Raw genomic sequence first — 19,804 nt, 5'->3', positions numbered from 1 at the left:
CAGTTCATCCAGAGTGATCATGGGCCTCTTGGCTGCATCTCTGATCAGTCTTCTCCTTGTATGAGCTGAAAGTTTAGAGGGACGGCCAGGTCTGGGTAGATTTGCAGTGGTCTGATACTCCTTCCATTTTAATATTATCGTTTGCACAGTGCTCCCTGGGATGTTTAAAGCTTGGGAAATCTTTTTGTATCCAAATCCGGCTTTAAACTTCTTCACAACAGTATCTCGGACCTGCCTGGTGTGTTCCTTGTTCTTCATGATGCTCTCTGCACTTTTAACGGACCTCTGAGACTATCACAGTGCAGGTGCATTTATACGGAGACTTGATTACACACAGGTGGATTGTATTTATCATCATTAGTCATTTAGGTCAACATTGGATCATTCAGAGATCCTCACTGAACATCTGGAGAGAGTTTGCTGCACTGAAAGTAAAGTGGCTGAATAATTTTGCACGCACAATTTTTCAGTTTTAGATTTGTTAAAAAGTTTGAAATATCCAATAAATGTTGTTCCACTTCATGATTGTGTCCCACATGTTGTTGATTCTTCACAAAAAAATACAGTTTTATATCTTTATGTTTGAAGCCTGAAATGTGGCAAAAGGTCGCAAAGTTCAAGGAGGCCGAATACTTTCGCAAGGCACTGTAGCTCCACATTGATCTGGTACATGTACGTCCTGTTTATAGCTCCACATTGATCTGGTACTTCCTGTTTATAGCTCCACATTGATCTGGTACTTCCTGTATATAGCTCCATTCTTGTGTGTGTGTGTGTGGTATTTTATGGTGCGGCAGGTAGCCTAGTGGTTAGAGTTTTGGGCCAGTAACCGAAAGGTTGCTAGATCGAATCCCCGAGCTGAACGAGGTAAAAATCTGTCATGCTGCCCCTGAACAACACAGTTAACCCACTGTTCCTAGGCCGTCATTATAAACAAGAATTTGTTCTTAACTGACTTGCCTCGTTAAATAAAGGTAAAAACAAAACAAAAATCCTCTCGTGTTAGTTACTATTTTTATATTTTAATTTCTGCATCGTTGGGAAAAGTTTGTAAGCTTTTCACTGTAAAATCTACTACACTGGTTGTATTTGGCGCATAGGATAAATAAATTGTGATTTTTTTTTTTTTTTTTTTTTTTAAGTGTTTCTTCTAGAGGCCTCCCCACCTCGGCCTTGAGCAGAAACAACCCTCACCCTAGCCACTAGTTACTAGTGGAGATCTGAAAGGATTGGAAAGGCCTCTGCATCCCAATGTACCCTATTCCCTATGCAGTGCACTACTTTCTATGGGCCCTGGTCAAAACTAGTGCACTACATAGGAAATAGGGTGCCAGTTGGGACTTTGCCTATTGTCTGGTTAGAGGAAGTCTCCGGGCTCTCGCCTGTCTTGCGGACTTTGATCCTGTCTTTGATTGGCTCCTGCATGGCAGCACAAACCTCTCTTGTTGGAGCTGTAGCCCATGAAAAATGCATGTTCTCTAGGGGTATGGCATCCCCTTCCAACCTGCTGCAATCTACTCGGAGTGATGCACTGTAGCTTCTAATAGACAAGGAGCGTCCAGCTGTAGAATGGATTAATACTTTTACTGCTCTGTGGTGCTGTGGGACTGTCTTAACTGCTCTGTGGTGCTGTGGGACTGTCTTAACTGCTCTGTGGGACTGTCTTAACTGCTCTGTGATTGGTTGAGAAAATTGATGTGTGACCGTGTGTCATCCAATATTGCCTGTAGATAGGCAGACACAGGGAGACCGACTGAGAGGGCGACAAATAGACTTCCTGATGAAGTGGTTTTTATGAGCCGTTTGGGTCCGTCTGCCACGCGCTGTTCCAAGTGCGTCTGCCTCCCCACAGCTGTCCCACAAGAGGATCCTCGTACCTGTTTTGTTTTATTCAAGTCAACCTCTCTCCTTTTTAGGCATCGGTTTAGTCGCTCTCTCTCTCTCGCTTATCACTCCCTCTGTCCTCCTCGTCTCTTGTCCCCCCTCCCCCCTCTTTCCCCCTCTCTTTGTCTCTGTACCATTTCAGACAGTCATTCCCATGATAGTACCACACTGCCAACTGATGTCTTTAAAGGCACAGGGAGACCATTAGGATTGCCGGGTGTGATTTGCAAACCAATTCTACAGCCCCATTAGCTGGGGCTTACTGCAAGCTTATTAGACATCCCCCTGTCTAGACTCAGCAACAGTATTGTCACATTTGTAAAGTATTCAGACCCTTTGACTTTTTCCACCTTTTTTTATTACTTAACAGCCTTATTCTAAAATGGATTAATTCAATGAAAAATCCTCATCAATCCACAGATGATATCCCATAATATCCCATAATGATGAAATAAAACCAGATTTTAAGAAATGTTTGCAAATGTATTAAAAATAAAATAAAAAAAACATATTTTATTTACATAATTATTCAGACCCTTTCCTATGACACTCAAAATTGAGCTCAGGTGCATCTTGATTTAATTGATCACCCTTGAGGTGATGATTAGAGTCCACCTGGTGGTAAATTCAATTGATTGGACATGATTTGGAAAGGCAACACACCTGTCTATATTAGGCCCCACGGTTGACAGTGTATGTCAGAGCAAAAACCAATCCATGAGGCCGAAGGAATTGTCCGTAGAGCTCCGAGACAGAAATGTGTCGAAGCACAGATCTGGGGAAGGGTTACGGACGGACGATGTAATCCTTTTTAGAGTAAAAATTTTACGTTAAAAAAATGAGGGAAAAGTACGATCTGAACGCACTGTAAATAAAATACACAGTAACACTGTATATAAAATACATAATACACTGTATATAAAATACATAATACACTGTATATAAAATACATAATACACTGTATATAAAATACATAATACACAGTAATACTGTATATAAAATACATAATACACAGTAACACTGTATATAAAATACATAATACACTGTATATAAAATACACAATACACTGTATATAAAATACATAATACACTGTATATAAAATACATAATACACAGTAATACTGTATATAAAATACATAATACACAGTAACACTGTATATAAAATACATAATACACAGTAACACTGTATATAAAATACATAATACACAGTAACACTGTATATAAAATACATAATACACAGTAACACTGTATATAAAATACATAATACACTGTATATAAAATACACAATACACTGTATATAAAATACATAATACACTGTATATAAAATACATAATACACAGTAATACTGTATATAAAATACATAATACACAGTAACACTGTATATAAAATACATAATACACAGTAACACTGTATATAAAATACATAATACACAGTAACACTGTATATAAAATACATAATACACAGTAATATCACGTTTGATTGCACCGAGGCTTCAACGCCATCACGGCCTCTATTCAATCCAAAGCCTGGGGGGGTGTGACATCATCTCTCCTTCCTGTGACCCATTTCTCCGATCATTCATTTCATCAGAGAGAACGGGAGCTTATGAGAATCCGAATAAATAGATTATGAAATAACAAAGTGTTTTTTTTGTTGTTTTTTTAAAGTTTATTTTTTCTTTCTCTTCTCCAGTGCAGACACACGTAGTATTTATCTTGTCCCCAGACCCAGTCACCTGCTCCTGCTGCTCAGTCGGTTTCTGTACTGTACACTCTAGGCTACAGCTTTCCCAGCCCTGTGTTGGCTAATGATGTTGTCTCAAGTGTACCTGCTCTTCAGACGTCTCCCCTGCGCGCTGTGTATTTTCCAAACTCTAAAAGTAGGATCGACTCGGCACATTCTGGCTGTAATGAGGCAATGCGGTGTTGTGTGTCTCTAGGCAACAACATGAACAGTGTTTTGATGCGTGTGTAAAATAGAATCATTATAATTGAGGTGTTGTAGTCTCTCTCCTAATGAATTCTCACAGCATAACAACAATAAACCACGTTTCGCTCGTCAAGAAGGTCCCGGCACACGGCGTCACAATTACTTGAGTTAGAGATGTTCTTCAATTCAACACACACACTGAAACACACACACACACACACACACACACACACACACACACACACACACACACACACACACACACACACACACACACACACACACACACACACACACACACAAAACACACACACACTGAAAACACACACACACACACTGAAAACACACACACACTGAAAAAACACACACACACACTGAAAAACACACAAAACACACACACACACACACTGAAACACACACACACACACACACACAAACACACACACACACACTGAAAAACACACACACACACACTGAAACATACACACACACACTGAAAAACACACACACTGAAACATACACACACACACACTGAAACACACACACACACACTGAAACACACACACACACACTGGAAACAAACATATACACACACACACACACTGAAACACACACACACACACTGAAACACACACTGAAACATACACACACACACACACACACTGAAACATACACACACACACACACACACTGAACACACACACACACACACACACACACTGAAACACACACACACACACACACTGAAACACACACACTGAAACATACACACACACACACACACACACACACACACACACACACACACACACACACACACACACACAAACACACACACACACTGAAACACACACACACACTGAAACATACACACACACACTGAAACATACACACACACTAAAACACACACACACACTGAAACAAACACACACACACACTGAAACATACACACACTGAAACATACACACACACACACACACTGAAACATACACACACTGAAACATACACACACACACACACACTACACACACACACACACTGAAACACACACACACACACACACACACTCTGAAACATACACACACACACACACACACACACACACACTCTGAAACACACACACACACACACACACAACATGAAACACACACACACTGAAACACACACACACTGAAACACACACACACTGAAACAACACACACTGAAACACACACACACACACACTGAAACACACACAGTAATAAAGCGTCTCCCACTTTGCTTGACAGACCTGATAGTGACACCGGCGAACTAGACCAGAGCTTTGTTCCAGCCGGAGGAAGATGTGACCTCTACTCGTGATGTCATTTAGATGTCACTCTGTAAAACCTCCCTCGCCTCGCTCCACTTTTATAAAAACACGAACAGAGGCATAATTTGTCACTGTCACTATTAAATCATTCTCAGTAAAATTACTAAATGTTGAATTGAGGGAAGAGTTCAAGCTAATATTTTTTTTGGGGGGGGGGAGTAAGACGTTCTTAATGGGCTTCCTGATTTAGAATAGGGTTTCTCGAGCTCTGTCCTGCTGCCCCCAACACTAAGTTAGTCTTTTGACCTAGCACTGCACAGCTGAAACGAATAATCCATGTTTTTACCACCCTGAAACAGGGTGGTAAGAAACCATTAAAACAGGGTCTGGGGAAATCGTGTTTTTAGATGACGTGAGCCATCACGGTCTCTCTCCACCTGGTTGGGTTTTTAAGCAGCTAAATGGCTGCTTCTGGAAGGAAATGAAGAATGTGGTCTATTATATTGTGACGGAAACAAGTGATCTTAATGCGTGGTTCTTGTCCCTCGGTCGGGCTCAAAGACCAACCCGCATGCTATCCTCTCTCACAGAGGTCGTTTTATGCTAGTACGGCTATGTGCTGATTGGGACTGCCGCAAGCACTCTTTTTATTTTCCACCAACTGTCCCATGTTCCAACCTCCTAGTGCACAGTTCTGGAAGGGTACGCCAGCCAGGGAGCGGCGTACTGTCTGGCCACTGGGTAGAGGCGCTGTCTGGCCACTGGGTAGAGGCGCTGTCTGGCCACTGGGTAGAGGCGCTGTCTGGCCACTGGGTAGAGGCGCTGTCTGGCCACTGGGTAGAGGCGCTGTCTGGCCACTTGGGTAGAGGCGCTGTCTGGCCACTGGGTAGAGGCGCTGTCTGGCCACTGGGTAGAGGCGCTGTCTGGCGCTGTCTGGCCACTGGGTGGCCAGAGGCGCTGTCTGGCCACTAGAGGCGCTGTCTGGCCACTTGGGTAGGCGCTGTCTGGCCACTTGGGTAGAGGCGCTGTCTGGCCACTGGGTCTGGCCACTGGGAGGCGCTGTCTGGCCACTTGGGTAGAGGCGCTGTCTGGCCACTGGGTAGAGGCGCTGTCTGGCCACTTGGGTAGAGGCGCTGTCGCCACTGCAGAGGCGCTGTCTGGCCACTGGGTAGAGGCGCTGTCTGGCCACTTGGGTAGAGGCGCTGTCTGGCCACTGGGTAGAGGCGCTGTCTGGCCACTGGGTAGAGGCGCTGTCTGGCCACTGGGAGGCGCTGTCTGGGTAGAGGCGCTGTCTGGCCACTTGGGTAGAGAGGCGCTGTCTGGCCACTTGGGTAGAGGCGCTGTCTGGCCACTTGGGTAGAGGCGCTGTCTGGCCACTTGGGTAGAGGCGCTGTCTGGCCACTAGAGGCGCTGTCTGGCCAGAGGCGCTGTCTGGCCACTGTCTGGCCACTTGGGTAGAGGCGCTGGGTAGAGGCGCTGTCTGGCCACTTGGGTAGAGGCGCTGTCTGGCCACTTGGGCAGAGGCGCTGTCTGGCCACCAGAGGCGCTGGGCCACTTAGAGGCGCTGTCTGGCCACTTGGGTAGAGGCGCTGTCTGGCCACTTGGGTAGAGGCGCTGTCTGGCCACTTGGGTAGAGGCGCTGTCTGGCCACTTGGGTAGAGGCGCTGGGTGGGTAGAGGCGCTGTCTGGCCACTTGGGTAGAGGCGCTGTCTGGCCACTGGGTAGAGGCGCTGCTCAGTGGCTTTCTGTTTGTAGTGAGGTATTACATCCCTAGGGATCTCTCTCTCTCTCTCGCTCCCCTCTCGCTCTCTCTCCCCTCTCGCACTTGCTCTCTCGCTCTCTCTCCCCCTCTCTCCCTCGCTCGCTCTCCTCTCTCTCTCTCTCGCTCTCTCGCTCTCTCTCCCTCGCTCTCTCTCTCCCCCTCTCCTCTCTCCCCCTCCTCTCTCCCCCTCTCTCTCTCCCCCTCGCTCGCTCTCTCTCCCCCTCGCTCGCTCTCTCTCCCCCTCGCTCGCTCTCTCTCCCCCTCGCTCGCTCTCTCTCCCCCTCGCTCGCTCTCTCTCCCCCTCGCTCGCTCTCTCTCCCCCTCGCTCGCTCTCTCTCCCCCTCGCTCGCTCTCTCTCCCCCTCGCTCGCTCTCTCTCCCCCTCGCTCGCTCTCTCTCCCCCTCGCTCGCTCTCTCTCTCGCTCGCTCTCTCTCCCCTCTCACGCTCTCTCTCGCTCGCTCTCTCTCCCCCTCGCTCGCTCTCTCTCCCCCTCGCTCCCCTCTCCCGCTCGCTCTCGCTCTCTCTCCTCTCGCTCTCCCCCTCTCACGCTCCCCTCTCTCTCTCTCCCCTCTCACGCTCTCTCTCTCTCCCCTCTCACGCTCTCTCTCTCCTCTCCTATCCATGTGGTCCTCTTTACCATTAGAAATATAATCTAGTCATTCTATTTCTATGCTGTTTTTAACCAAAGCAGATCTCCATGGTAACCATTGTCCAGTCAAGCTGTAAGGTTCAGTGAGTGTATATAGCTAAGCAGCGCAGTTTGTGGTCTCTCTTCAGAAGACTAAATCCATCTTAGATCACAACAAGTCCTTCAGAAACAGCCCTGGAAACACACTGGGCGTGTCGTTGTACTGTGTTTCCTGTTGGAGACGAGTGTGTTTTTTTTAAAGAGATCGGTTGTCCACTGGTCTCCATTTTATTTTGTTCTGGTTTGATGTGTGTCTGGCTGTTCACCCCTGACAGAGAACACTAGGACAGAGGACACTAGGACAGAGGACACTAGGACAGAGGACACTAGGACAGAGGACACTAGGACAGAGGACACTAGGACAGAGGACACTAGGACAGAGGACACTAGGGGAGACAGAGGACACTAGGGGAGACAGAGGACACTAGGACAGAGAGAGGACACTAGGACAGAGAGAGGACACTAGGACAGAGAGAGGACACTAGGACAGAGAGAGGACACTAGGACAGACAGAGGACACTAGGACAGACAGAGGAGACGAGGACAGAGAGAGGACACTAGGACAGGAGACAGAGGACAGAGAGAGGACACTAGGACAGAGAGAGGACACTAGGGGAGACAGAGGAGACGAGGACAGACAGAGGAGACGAGGACAGACAGAGGAGACGAGGACAGACAGAGGAGACTAGGACAGACAGAGGAGACTAGGACAGACAGAGGAGACGAGGACAGACAGAGGAGACGAGGACAGAGTAGGATGGTGGATGTAACACTGCAGTGTTATAATGTTGTGTTGGCGTTTTGTTTCCTGATTTTTATTTATTTTGTATTTTTGTATTTTATTTCTCCTGTTTGTCCTTATCACAACGTTGATCTGGTGTTGTCTTTTTAACGTTGCGTCGTTGTAATCTTACCCTTTTATATTGACGTTTGCCTCCAGGTGCCGTTCCCAGCTCTTCAGGGGGAAGGGGTGGAGTATCTGGGCCGAGCCGACGACGCCGTCATCGCCATCTCCAACTACAGGCTCCACATCAAGTTCAAGGACTCCGTCATCAATGTAAGACATGATGCACACGCAGCCTGCTTCCTAATGGCCCCCTCTAGCCTCCTCACCCCCTGGTGCTTGGTCCTCCTCTAGCCTCCTCACCCCCTGGTGCTTGGTCCTCCTCTAGCCTCCTCACCCCCTGGTGCTTGGTCCTCCTCTAGCCTCCTCACCCCCTGGTGCTTGGTCCTCCTCTAGCCTCCTCACCCCCTGGTGCTTGGCCCCCTAGCCTCCTCACCCCCTGGTGCTTGGCCTCCTCACCCCCTGGTGCTTGGTCCTCCTCTAGCCTCCTCACCCCCTGGTGCTTGGTCCTCCTCTAGCCTCCTCACCCCTGGTGCTTGGTCCTCCTGGTGCTGGCCTCCCTCACCCCCTGGTCCTCCTCCTCACCCCCTGGTGCTTGGTCCTCCTCTCACCCCCTGGTGCTTGGCCTCCTCACCCCCTGGTGCTTGGTCCTCCTCTAGCCTCCTCACCCCCTGGTGCTTGGTCCTCCTCTAGCCTCCTCACCCCCTGGTGCTTGGTCCTCCTCTAGCCTCCTCACCCCTGGTGCTTGGTCCTCCTCTAGCCTCCTCACCCCCTGGTGCTTGGTCCTCCTCTAGCCTCCTCACCCCTGGTGCTTGGTCCTCCTCTAGCCTCCTCACCCCTGGTGCTTGGTCCTCCTCTAGCCTCCTCACCCCCTGGTGCTTGGTCCTCCTCTAGCCTCCTCACCCCCTGGTGCTTGGTCCTCCTCTAGCCTCCTCACCCCCTGGTGCTTGGTCCTCCTCTAGCCTCCTCACCCCCTGGTGCTTGGTCCTCCTCTAGCCTCCTCACCCCTGTTGCTTGGTCCTCCTCTAGCCTCCTCACCCCTGGTGCTTGGTCCTCCTCTAGCCTCCTGGTGCTTGGCCTCCTCACCCCCTGGTGCTTGGTCCTCCTCTAGCCTCCTCACCCCCTGGTGCTTGGTCCTCCTCTAGCCTCCTCACCCCCTGGTGCTTGGTCCTCCTCTAGCCTCCTCACCCCCTGGTGCTTGGTCCTCCTCCTCACCCCCTGGTGCTTGGTCCTCCTCTAGCCTCCTCACCCCCTGGTGCTTGGTCCTCCTCTAGCCTCCTCACCCCTGGTGCTTGGTCCTCCTCTAGCCTCCTCACCCCCTGGTGCTTGGTCCTCCTCTAGCCTCCTCACCCCCTGGTGCTTGGTCCTCCTCTAGCCTCCTCACCCCCTGGTGCTTGGTCCTCCTCTAGCCTCCTCACCCCCTGGTGCTTGGTCCTCCTCTAGCCTCCTCACCCCCTGGTGCTTGGTCCTCCTCTAGCCTCCTCACCCCCTGGTGCTTGGTCCTCCTCTAGCCTCCTCACCCCCTGGTGCTTGGTCCTCCTCTAGCCTCCTCACCCCCTGGTGCTTGGTCCTCCTCTAGCCTCCTCACCCCCTGGTGCTTGGTCCTCCTCTAGCCTCCTCACCCCCTGGTGCTTGGTCCTCCTCTAGCCTCCTCACCCCCTGGTGCTTGGTCCTCCTCCTCACCCCCTGGTGCTTGGTCCTCCTCCTCACCCCCTGGTGCTTGGTCCTCCTCCTCACCCCCTGGTGCTTGGTCCTCCTCCTCACCCCCTGGTGCTTGGTCCTCCTCCTCACCCCTGGTGCTTGGTCCTCCTCCTCACCCCCTGGTGCTTGGTCCTCCTCCTCACCCCCTGGTGCTTGGTCCTCCTCCTCACCCCCTGGTGCTTGGTCCTCCTCCTCACCCCCTGGTGCTTGGTCCTCCTCCTCACCCCCTGGTGCTTGGTCCTCCTCCTCACCCCCTGGTGCTTGGTCCTCCTCCTCACCCCCTGGTGCTTGGTCCTCCTCCTCACCCCCTGGTGCTTGGTCCTCCTCCTCACCCCCTGGTGCTTGGCAGTGCGCTGGTCACCACAGAGAGCGATGCATTGAGCAGTGTCTCTGATCTCACCAGCCAGGACTGTTTTGACGTGGCCTCTGGGGTTTTAGACACACACACACACACACACGCACACGCACACACGCACACACGTCCCCTCCTACTGACATCAGCCCCTGCTGTAATACAAACAGCCTAGTTGTTTTCATTCAGTGACCTGGCAAAGAGATTCCTCCTCCCTCTCCCCAACTCCAGTCAGCTTGCAGAGGCCTTGTAGCAGGACTCACATAGGTCTGCACTGGCAGAGTTTATGCTGCCTTCATATCAAAATGTTGAATTCCCTGGGGGGGTTTTCTCCCCTTTTTACTGTCTGTTTGCTCTGTTTGTTGAAAAGTATTCTGGGTAATATGTAGGGTTTAGCAACATTTCTAGTAGTAAACGTTAAGTAACATTTCTGAAAAGTGGCACGCCGTACAGTGGGATTGGCATTCTGCTGATGTTTTCTCTTGTCTATAGCCAGGATTAAGCAACATCTCAAAGAAGAGACATGAAGGATTGGCTTTTGACAGTGCAAGCAGGGTCCTGCACTGAACCTAGTCAGAGGCACAGATGAACTGTAGTAACCGTTAGTAACCGTTAGCCAACCAGCTCGCTCCCCTAAGCCACCTCCTTCTAATCGCTCTGTTCTCACCCTTTGAGCCCATTGAGGTTATTTCCATTCTCTCCTATTCTCTTCTCTCCTTCTCTTCTCTACTTCTCTTCTCTCCTCTTCTCTTCTCTTCTCTTCTCTCCTTCTCTTCTCTACTTTTCTTCTCTCCTTCTCTTCTCTCTCTTCTCTTCTCTCTTCTCTTCTCTCCTTCTCTTCTCTCCTTTTCTTCTCTTCTCTCCTTCTCTTCTCTCCTTCTCTTCTCTCCTTTCTTCTCTTCTCTCCTTTTCTTCTCTTCTCTCCTCTCTCTCCTTCTCTTCTCTCCTTTTCTTCTCTTCTCTCCTTCTCTTCTCTTCTCTCCTTTTTCTTCTCTTCTCTCCTTTTCTTCTCTCTTCTCTTCTCTCCTTCTCTTCTCTCCTTCTCTTCTCTCCTTCTCTTCTTCTTCTCTTCTCTCCTTTTCTTCTCTCCTTTTCTTCTCTCCTTCTCTCCTTCTCTTCTCTCCTTCTCTCCTTCTCTTCTCTCCTTTCTTCTCTCCTTTTCTTCTCTCCTTTTCTTCTCTCCTTTTCTTCTCTTCTCTCCTTCTCTTCTCTCCTTCTCTTCTCTCTTTTCTTCTCTTCTCTCTCTCCTTCTCTTCTCTCCTTCTCTCCTCTCCTTCTCTTCTCTCCTTTTCTTCTCTCCTTTTCTTCTCTCTCTCCTTTTCTTTCTTCTCTTCTCTCCTTCTCTTCTCTTCTCTCCTTTTCTTCTCTTCTCTCCTTTTCTTCTCTTCTCTTCTCTCCTTCTCTTCTCTCCTTTTCTTCTCTTCTCTCCTTTTCTTCTCTTCTCTCCTTTTCTTCTCTTCTCTCCTTTTCTTCTCTTCTCTCCTTTTCTTCTCTTCTCTCCTTTTCTTCTCTTCTCTTCTCTTCTCTTCTCTCCTTCTCTTCTCTCCTCTCCTTCTCTCCTTCTCTTCTCTCCTTTTCTTCTCTTCTTTTCTTCTCTTCTCTCCTTTTCTTCTCTCTTTTCTTTCTTCTCTCCTTTCTCTCCTTCTCTTCTCTCTTCTTCTCTTCTTCTTTTCTTCTTCTCTTCTCTCCTTTCTTCTCTCCTTTTCTTCTCCTTCTTCTTCTCTTCTCTCCTTCTCTCTTCTCTTCTCTCTCTTCTCTTCTCTCTCTTTCCTTCTCTTCTCTCCTTCTCTTCTTCTCTTCTCTCCTTTTCTTCTCTCCTTTTTCTTCTCTTCCTTTTCTTCTCTTCTCTCCTTCTCTTCTCTCTCTCTCTCTTTCTCTTTTCTTCTCTTCTCTCTTCTCTTTCTCTTCTCTTCTCTCCTTCTCTCTCTCTTTTCTTCCTCTCCTTCTCTTCTCTCCTCTTCTCTTCTCTCTTTCTCTCCTTTTTTCTTCTCTCCTTTTCTCTCTCTCCTTTTCTTCTCTCCTCTCTTTTCTTCTCTTCTCTTTCTTTTTTCTCTTCTCTTCTCTCTTCTCTTCTCTCTCTTTTCTTCTCTCCTTTTCTTCTCTCCTTTTCTTCTCTTCTCTCCTTTTCTTCTCTTCTCTCCTTTCTTCTCTTCTCTCCTTTTCTTCTCTTCTCTCCTTTTCTTCTCTTCTCTCCTTCTCTTCTCTTCTTTTCTTCTCTTCTTTTCTTCTCTTCTCTCCTTTTCTCCTCTCCTTTTCTTCTCTCCTCTTCTCTCCTTTTCTTCTCTTCTCTCCTTTCTTCTCTCCTTCTCTTCTCTCCTTTTCTTCTCTTTCTCCTTTTCTTCTCTTCTCTCCTTCTCTCCTTTTCTTCTCTTCTCTCCTCCTCTTCTCTTCTCTCCTTTTCTTCTCTTCTCTCCTCTTCTCTCTTCTCTCCTCTCCTTTTCTTCTCTCCTCTTCTCTCCTTCTCTCCTCTCCTTTTCTTCTCTCCTCTTCTCTTCTCTCCTTTTCTTCTCTTCTCTCCTCTCCTCTCCTTCTCTTCTTCTCTTGGTTGTGGTTCTACCTTGTGATTTTTTTTTCTCTGCTTCAATTTATCTTCCATCTTTAGCTCACTGTCTTGATGTTCCATTTAACCTCCACTTCCTTCTGTTTTATTTCTTTAGTTGAATCATTTTTCCATTTCCTCCCGTCTTGACACCGCTTTCTCTCTGCTCCCCCTCTTTCTCTCTCTGCTCCCCCTCTCTCTCTCTCTGCTCCCCCTCTTTCTCTCTCTCTCTGCTCCCCCTCTTTCTCTCTGCTCCCCCTCTTTCTCTCTCTCTGCTCATCTTTCTTTCTCTCTCTCTGCTCCCCCTCTTTCTCTCTCTCTGCTCCCCCTCTTTCTCTCTCTCTGCTCCTCCTCTTTTCTCTCTCTGCTCCCCCTCTTCTCTCTCTCTCTGCTCATCTTTCTTTCTCTCTCTCTCATCTTTCTCTCTCTCTGCTCCCCCTCTTTCTCTCTCTGCTCATCTTTCTTTCTCTCTCTCTGCTCCCCTTTTCTTCTCTCTCTCTCTCTTCTCTCTGCTCATCTTTCTTTTCTCTCTCTCTGCTCCCCCTCTTTCTCTCTCTGCTCATCTCTTCTCTTTCTCTCTCTGCTCCCCATCTTTCTCCTCTCTCCCTCCCTCTCTCTCTCTCTCTCTCCTCCCCCTCTTTTTCTCTCTCTCTGCTCCCCCTTTTTCTCTCTCTCTCCCCCTCTCTCTCTCTCTCTCTCCCTTCTCTCTCTCTCTCTCTCTCTCTGCTCCCCTCTCTCTCTCTCTCTGCTCCCCCCTCTCTCTCTCTCTGCTCCCCCTCTCTCTTCCCTCTCTCTCTCTCTGCTCTTGTGATTTTTTTCCCCTCTCTCTCTCTCTCTGCTCCTCCCTCCTCTCTCTCTCTCTCTTCTCTCCTCCCTCTCTCTCTCTCTGCTCCCCTCTCTCTCTCTCTCTCTGCTCCCCTCTCTCTCTCTCTGCCCCCCTCTCTCTCTCTGCTCCCCCTCTCTCTCTGCTCCCCCTCTTTCTCTCTCTGCTCCCCCTCTCTCTCTCTCTCTCTGCTCCCCCTCTCTCGGTCTGTTTCTTCTCCCTCTCTGTTCCTGGTGCCTGTTACTGTGTTGTAGACCTATCCAGGTGTGGACAATCACATTTCTGTGAGTACATTGTGTCAATGGCAACCCTCGGCTCCCCTGCCCTCTCCCCTGTCCTCCCCCCGTCCTCCCCCCCGTCCTCCCTCACAGTCTAGACAAGCTTCTGTCATTAATTCTCTGTTGGGTTCAGACTGACTGCTGCTGGATTAATGCGCACCCTAGAAGAATAAAATCTCATTTTAACTTTTCAATTGGAAGCAATCCCAACCCCCCCCCACCCACCCACCCACCAGCGTGGATGGTGATTGGTCAGCCCCAATCAAAAGTCAAGCCTCGTTGGGTAATTGTATAACTGTTGAATTTGGAGTGCCATCATTAACACCTCTGACCCCGTGGACCAATAACAGAGCTGCGGTAACGGAACACGGCAGGCTCAGCGTGACAGAGGGAACACTCTAGAATAGACTACAGGCCTTGACCCCGTGGACCAATAGACTACAGGCCTTGACCCCGTGGACCAATAGACTACAGGCCTTGACCCCGTGGACCAATAGACTACAGGCCTTGACCCCGTGGACCAATAGACTACAGGCCTTGACCCCGTGGACCAATAGACTACAGGCCTTGACCCCGTGGACCAATAGACTACAGGCCTTGACCCCGTGGACCAATAGACTACAGGCCTTGACCCCGTGGACCAATAGACTACAGGCCTTGACCCCGTGGACCAATAGACTACAGGCCTTGACCCCGTGGACCAATAGACTACAGGCCTTGACCCCGTGGACCAATAGACTACAGGCCTTGACCCCGTGGACCAATAGACTACAGGCCTTGACCCCGTGGACCAATAGACTACAGGCCTTGACCCCGTGGACCAATAGACTACAGGCCTTGACCCCGTGGACCAATAGACTACAGGCCTCGACCCCGTGGACCAATAGACTACAGGCCTCGACCCCGTGGACCAATAGACTACAGGCCTCGACCCCGTGGACCAATAGACTACAGGCCTCGACCCCGTGGACCAATAGACTACAGGCCTTGACCCCGTGGACCAATAGACTACAGGCCTTGACCTAAAATGATTATGTGGTTGTATAATGGTTGTTGTTTTTGTATGAATGAGATTAACTGTGTGGCAATTTACTACATGACAACTAAATGTAATGTAATGTATGAAAAGTGTAAATACCAATTTACTACATGACAACTAAATGTAATGTATGAAAAGTGTAAATACCAATTTACTACATGACAACTAAATGTAATGTATGAAAAGTGTAAATACCAATTTACTACATGACAACTAAATGTAATGTATGAAAAGTGTAAATACCAATTTACTACATGACAACTATGAAAAGTGTAAATACCAATTTACTACATGACAACTATGAAAAGTGTAAATACCAATTTACTACATGACAACTATGAAAAGTGTAAATACCAATTTACTACATGACAACTAAATGTAATGTAATGTATGAAAAGTGTAAATACCAATTTACTACATGACAACTATGAAAAGTGTAAATACCAATTTACTACATGACAACTATGAAAAGTGTAAATACCAATTTACTACATGACAACTAAATGTAATGTAATGTATGAAAAGTGTAAATACCAATTTACTACATGACAACTATGAAAAGTGTAAATACCAATTTACTACATGACAACTATGAAAAGTGTAAATACCTTGCCACATATAAACGTTCTAGTTTATTGAAAGGTGATTTATTAACGGTAGTAACTTGCAATGTGATGATTTTATAATGAGGCTCAAGTGATGCTGCTGTTTTTTAAAAGGCTGGATATTGCTGTTGCTATGGAGATGTTGTTGCGTGGTCCGTTTTAGGCCCATATACCTAAACAGAGGCTTGACTGAATTGTCCGTTAGTAATAATAATAATAATCATATTTAGGTGGCCCATATACCTAAACAGAGGCTTGACTTAAATGTAAATGAATTGACATAACCAATGTGGGAGAGTTAAGTCTACCACCAATATCATCTTCCACTGAAGTGCTACCTCTGCTGTGTGTGTGTGTGTGTGGTGGGGGGTCTGGCTACCACCTCGGGCTCGCAGCCTACTCTACAACAGCGTAGCTAAACTAGAAGTGTTGTGGGTCCTGTGTAATGTAATGTAATGTAATGTAATGTCTCTCTGGCTCCCCCTGCAGGTACCTCTGATGCTGATCGAGAGCGTGGAGAGCCGACACATGTTTCAACTGCACATCACCTGCAAGGACTCTAAAGTTGTCAGGTAAAAAGAGAAACTCCCATGGTGATTGGTGAGATTGATAACTACACTGGCCAGTGACCTATGGTGATTGGTCAGATTGATAACTACACTGGCCAGATACCTATGGTGATTGGTCAGATTGATAAATACACTGGCCAGTGACCTATGGTGATTGGTCAGATTGATAACTACACTGGCCAGATACCTATGGTGATTGGTCAGATTGATAACTACACTGGCCAGTGACCTATGGTGATTGGTCAGATTGATAAATACACTGGCCAGTGACCTATGGTGATTGGTCAGATTGATAACTACACTGGCCAGATACCTATGGTGATTGGTCAGATTGATAACTACACTGGCCAGTGACCTATGGTGATTGGTCAGATTGATAACTACACTGGCCAGATACCTATGGTGATTGGTCAGATTGATAACTACACTGGCCAGATACCTATGGTGATTGGTCAGATTGATAACTACACTGGCCAGTGACCTATGGTGATTGGTCAGATTGATAACTACACTGGCCAGTGACCTATGGTGATTGGTCAGATTGATAACTACACTGGCCAGATACCTATGGTGATTGGTCAGATTGATAAATACACTGGCCAGATACCTATGGTGATTGGTCAGATTGATAACTACACTGGCCAGATACCTATGGTGATTGGTCAGATTGATAACTACACTGGCCAGTGACCTATGGTGATTGGTCAGATTGATAAATACACTGGCCAGTGACCTATGGTGATTGGTCAGATTGATAACTACACTGGCCAGATACCTATGGTGATTGGTCAGATTGATAACTACACTGGCCAGATGACCTATGGTGATTGGTCAGATTGATAACTACACTGGCCAGATACCTATGGTGATTGGTCAGATTGATAACTACACTGGCCAGTGACCTATGGTGATTGATAACTACACTGGCCAGATACCTATGGTGATTGGTCAGATTGATAACTACACTGGCCAGTGACCTATGGTGATTGGTCAGATTGATAACTACACTGGCCAGATACCTATGGTGATTGGTCAGATTGATAACTACACTGGCCAGATACCTATGGTGATTGGTCAGATTGATAACTACACTGGCCAGATACCTATCTGCCCCATGAATCATGTTTAAAAAATAAATAATCTAAAATAAGATTTGTTTTCATAATAGTATTCATTTTAAAAATTTATGTTTGATTGATTTGACAGTTTAAAAAAAACACAATTTTTTAAATATTTAACTGCATTTATAGGCTCAGTTCTAAAACAAGAAGACTTGGCAATAGTGTGTGCGTGTGCGTGTGCGTGTGTGTGTGTGTGTGTGTGTGTGTGTGTGTGTGTTGAGAGAAGGACCTCTTTGTTATTTTTGCTCGGAGTTGGAAAACGGATGTCATGAAGTTTGCTTAAGAACTGGTTTGGCTCTAAAAACATTTAGATGGCTATGTTGATGTTGTAAAGACTTGAGTTTTCAACTGAACTAAGAGCCCACTTTCTCTCTCATAGACACACACACATCAGAAGTATTTCCATGTCTTTGATTGTGATGCCTTTTACCATATTGAATAAGCCTCTTCACTTAACGCTGGTGTTTCTAGCTCCAACGGGGCAGTAATGCTGGTGTTTCTAGCTCCAACAGAGCAGTAATGCTGGTGTTTCTAGCTCCAACAGGGCAGTAATGCTGGTGTTTCTAGCTCCAACAGGGCAGTAATGCTGGTGTTTCTAGCTCCAACAGAGCAGTAATGCTGGTGTTTCTAGCTCCAACGGGGCAGTAATGCTGGTGTTTCTAGCTCCAACGGGGCAGTAATGCTGGTGTTTCTAGCTCCAACAGGGCAGTAATGCTGGTGTTTCTAGCTCCAACAGGGCAGTAATGCTGGTGTTTCTAGCTCCAACAGGGCAGTAATGCTGGTGTTTCTAGCTCCAACAGGGCAGTAATGCTGGTGTTTCTCGCTCCAACAGGGCAGTAATGCTGGTGTTTCTAGCTCCAACAGGGCAGTAATGCTGGTGTTTCTAGCTCCAACAGGGCAGTAATGCTGGTGTTTCTAGCTCCAACTGGGCAGTAATGCTGGTGTTTCTAGCTCCAACAGGGCAGTAATGCTGGTGTTTCTAGCTCCAACAGGGCAGTAATGCTGGTGTTTCTAGCTCCAACAGGGCAGTAATGCTGGTGTTTCTAGCTCCAACAGGGCAGTAATGCTGGTGTTTCTAGCTCCAACAGGGCAGTAATGCTGGTGTTTCTAGCTCCAACAGGGCAGTAATGCTGGTGTTTCTAGCTCCAACAGGGCAGTAATGCTGGTGTTTCTAGCTCCAACAGGGCAGTAATGCTGGTGTTTCTAGCTCCAACAGGGCAGTAATGCTGGTGTTTCTAGCTCCAACTGGGCAGTAATGCTGGTGTTTCTAGCTCCAACAGGGCAGTAATGCTGGTGTTTCTAGCTCCAACTGGGCAGTAATGCTGGTGTTTCTAGCTCCAACAGGGCAGTAATGCTGGTGTTTCTAGCTCCAACAGGGCAGTAATGCTGGTGTTTCTAGCTCCAACAGGGCAGTAATGCTGGTGTTTCTCGCTCCAACAGGGCAGTAATGCTGGTGTTTCTAGCTCCAACAGGGCAGTAATGCTGGTGTTTCTAGCTCCAACAGGGCAGTAATGCTGGTGTTTCTCGCTCCAACAGGGCAGTAATGCTGGTGTTTCTCGCTCCAACAGGGCAGTAATGCTGGTGTTTCTAGCTCCAACAGGGCAGTAATGCTGGTGTTTCTAGCTCCAACAGGGCAGTAATGCTGGTGTTTCTAGCTCCAACGGGGCAGTAATGCTGGTGTTTCTAGCTCCAACGGGGCAGTAATGCTGGTGTTTCTAGCTCCAACGGGGCAGTAATGCTGGTGTTTCTAGCTCCAACGGGGCAGTAATGCTGGTGTTTCTAGCTCCAACGGGGCAGTAATGCTGGTGTTTCTAGCTCCAACGGGGCAGTAATGCTGGTGTTTCTAGCTCCAACGGGGCAGTAATGCTGGTGTTTCTAGCTCCAACGGGGCAGTAATGCTGGTGTTTCTAGCTCCAACGGGGCAGTAATGCTGGTGTTTCTAGCTCCAACGGGGCAGTAATGCTGGTGTTTCTAGCTCCAACGGGGCAGTAATGCTGGTGTTTCTAGCTCCAACTGGGCAGTAATGCTGGTGTTTCTAGCTCCAACAGGGCAGTAATGCTGGTGTTTCTAGCTCCAACAGGGCAGTAATGCTGGTGTTTCTAGCTCCAACAGGGCAGTAATGCTGGTGTTTCTAGCTCCAACGGGGCAGTAATGCTGGTGTTTCTAGCTCCAACGGGGCAGTAATGCTGGTGTTTCTAGCTCCAACAGGGCAGTAATGCTGGTGTTTCTAGCTCCAACGGGGCAGTAATGCTGGTGTTTCTAGCTCCAACAGGGCAGTAATGCTGGTGTTTCTAGCTCCAACGGGGCAGTAATGCTGGTGTTTCTAGCTCCAACAGGGCAGTAATGCTGGTGTTTCTAGCTCCAACGGGGCAGTAATGCT

At 47.8% G+C, this 19,804-nt stretch overlaps 1 protein-coding gene and 1 long non-coding RNA gene across 10 annotated transcripts in view; one reads left to right on the top strand and one right to left on the bottom strand.

Moving 5' to 3' along the window:
• The window catches only part of LOC118382693 (myotubularin-related protein 4-like), a 125,222-nt gene that overhangs the window by 23,558 nt on the left and 81,860 nt on the right, over positions 1-19,804 (top strand). For 5 of the 7 annotated variants that reach the window (XM_052529310.1, XM_052529307.1, XM_052529308.1 and 2 more), the window contains exons 3-5: positions 8,494-8,610; positions 14,067-14,096; positions 16,224-16,306. In XM_052529310.1, the coding sequence (XP_052385270.1) occupies positions 8,494-8,610; positions 14,067-14,096; positions 16,224-16,306 (230 nt within the window). The remainder of the gene's footprint in view (positions 1-8,493; positions 8,611-14,066; positions 14,097-16,223; positions 16,307-19,804) is intronic. The other 2 variants (XM_052529311.1, XM_052529314.1) reach the window with 1 other exon arrangement.
• LOC127933043 (uncharacterized) lies at positions 16,387-17,581 on the bottom strand. 3 transcript variants are annotated; one of them, XR_008146951.1, is made up of 3 exons: positions 17,281-17,581; positions 16,659-16,742; positions 16,387-16,406 (listed from the first exon to the last, which is right to left on the bottom strand). It is a non-coding gene; the product is annotated as an uncharacterized LOC127933043 (long non-coding RNA). The 3 variants fall into 3 exon arrangements; XR_008146950.1 differs by having other exon boundaries at positions 16,406-16,490; XR_008146949.1 differs by lacking the exon at positions 16,387-16,406 and adding an exon at positions 16,532-16,616.

Source organism: Oncorhynchus keta, chromosome 11 (genome assembly GCF_023373465.1).
Source record: "Oncorhynchus keta strain PuntledgeMale-10-30-2019 chromosome 11, Oket_V2, whole genome shotgun sequence".
Lineage (NCBI taxonomy): Eukaryota > Metazoa > Chordata > Actinopteri > Salmoniformes > Salmonidae > Oncorhynchus > Oncorhynchus keta.
This window is presented reverse-complemented; position numbering and strand designations above follow the sequence as displayed.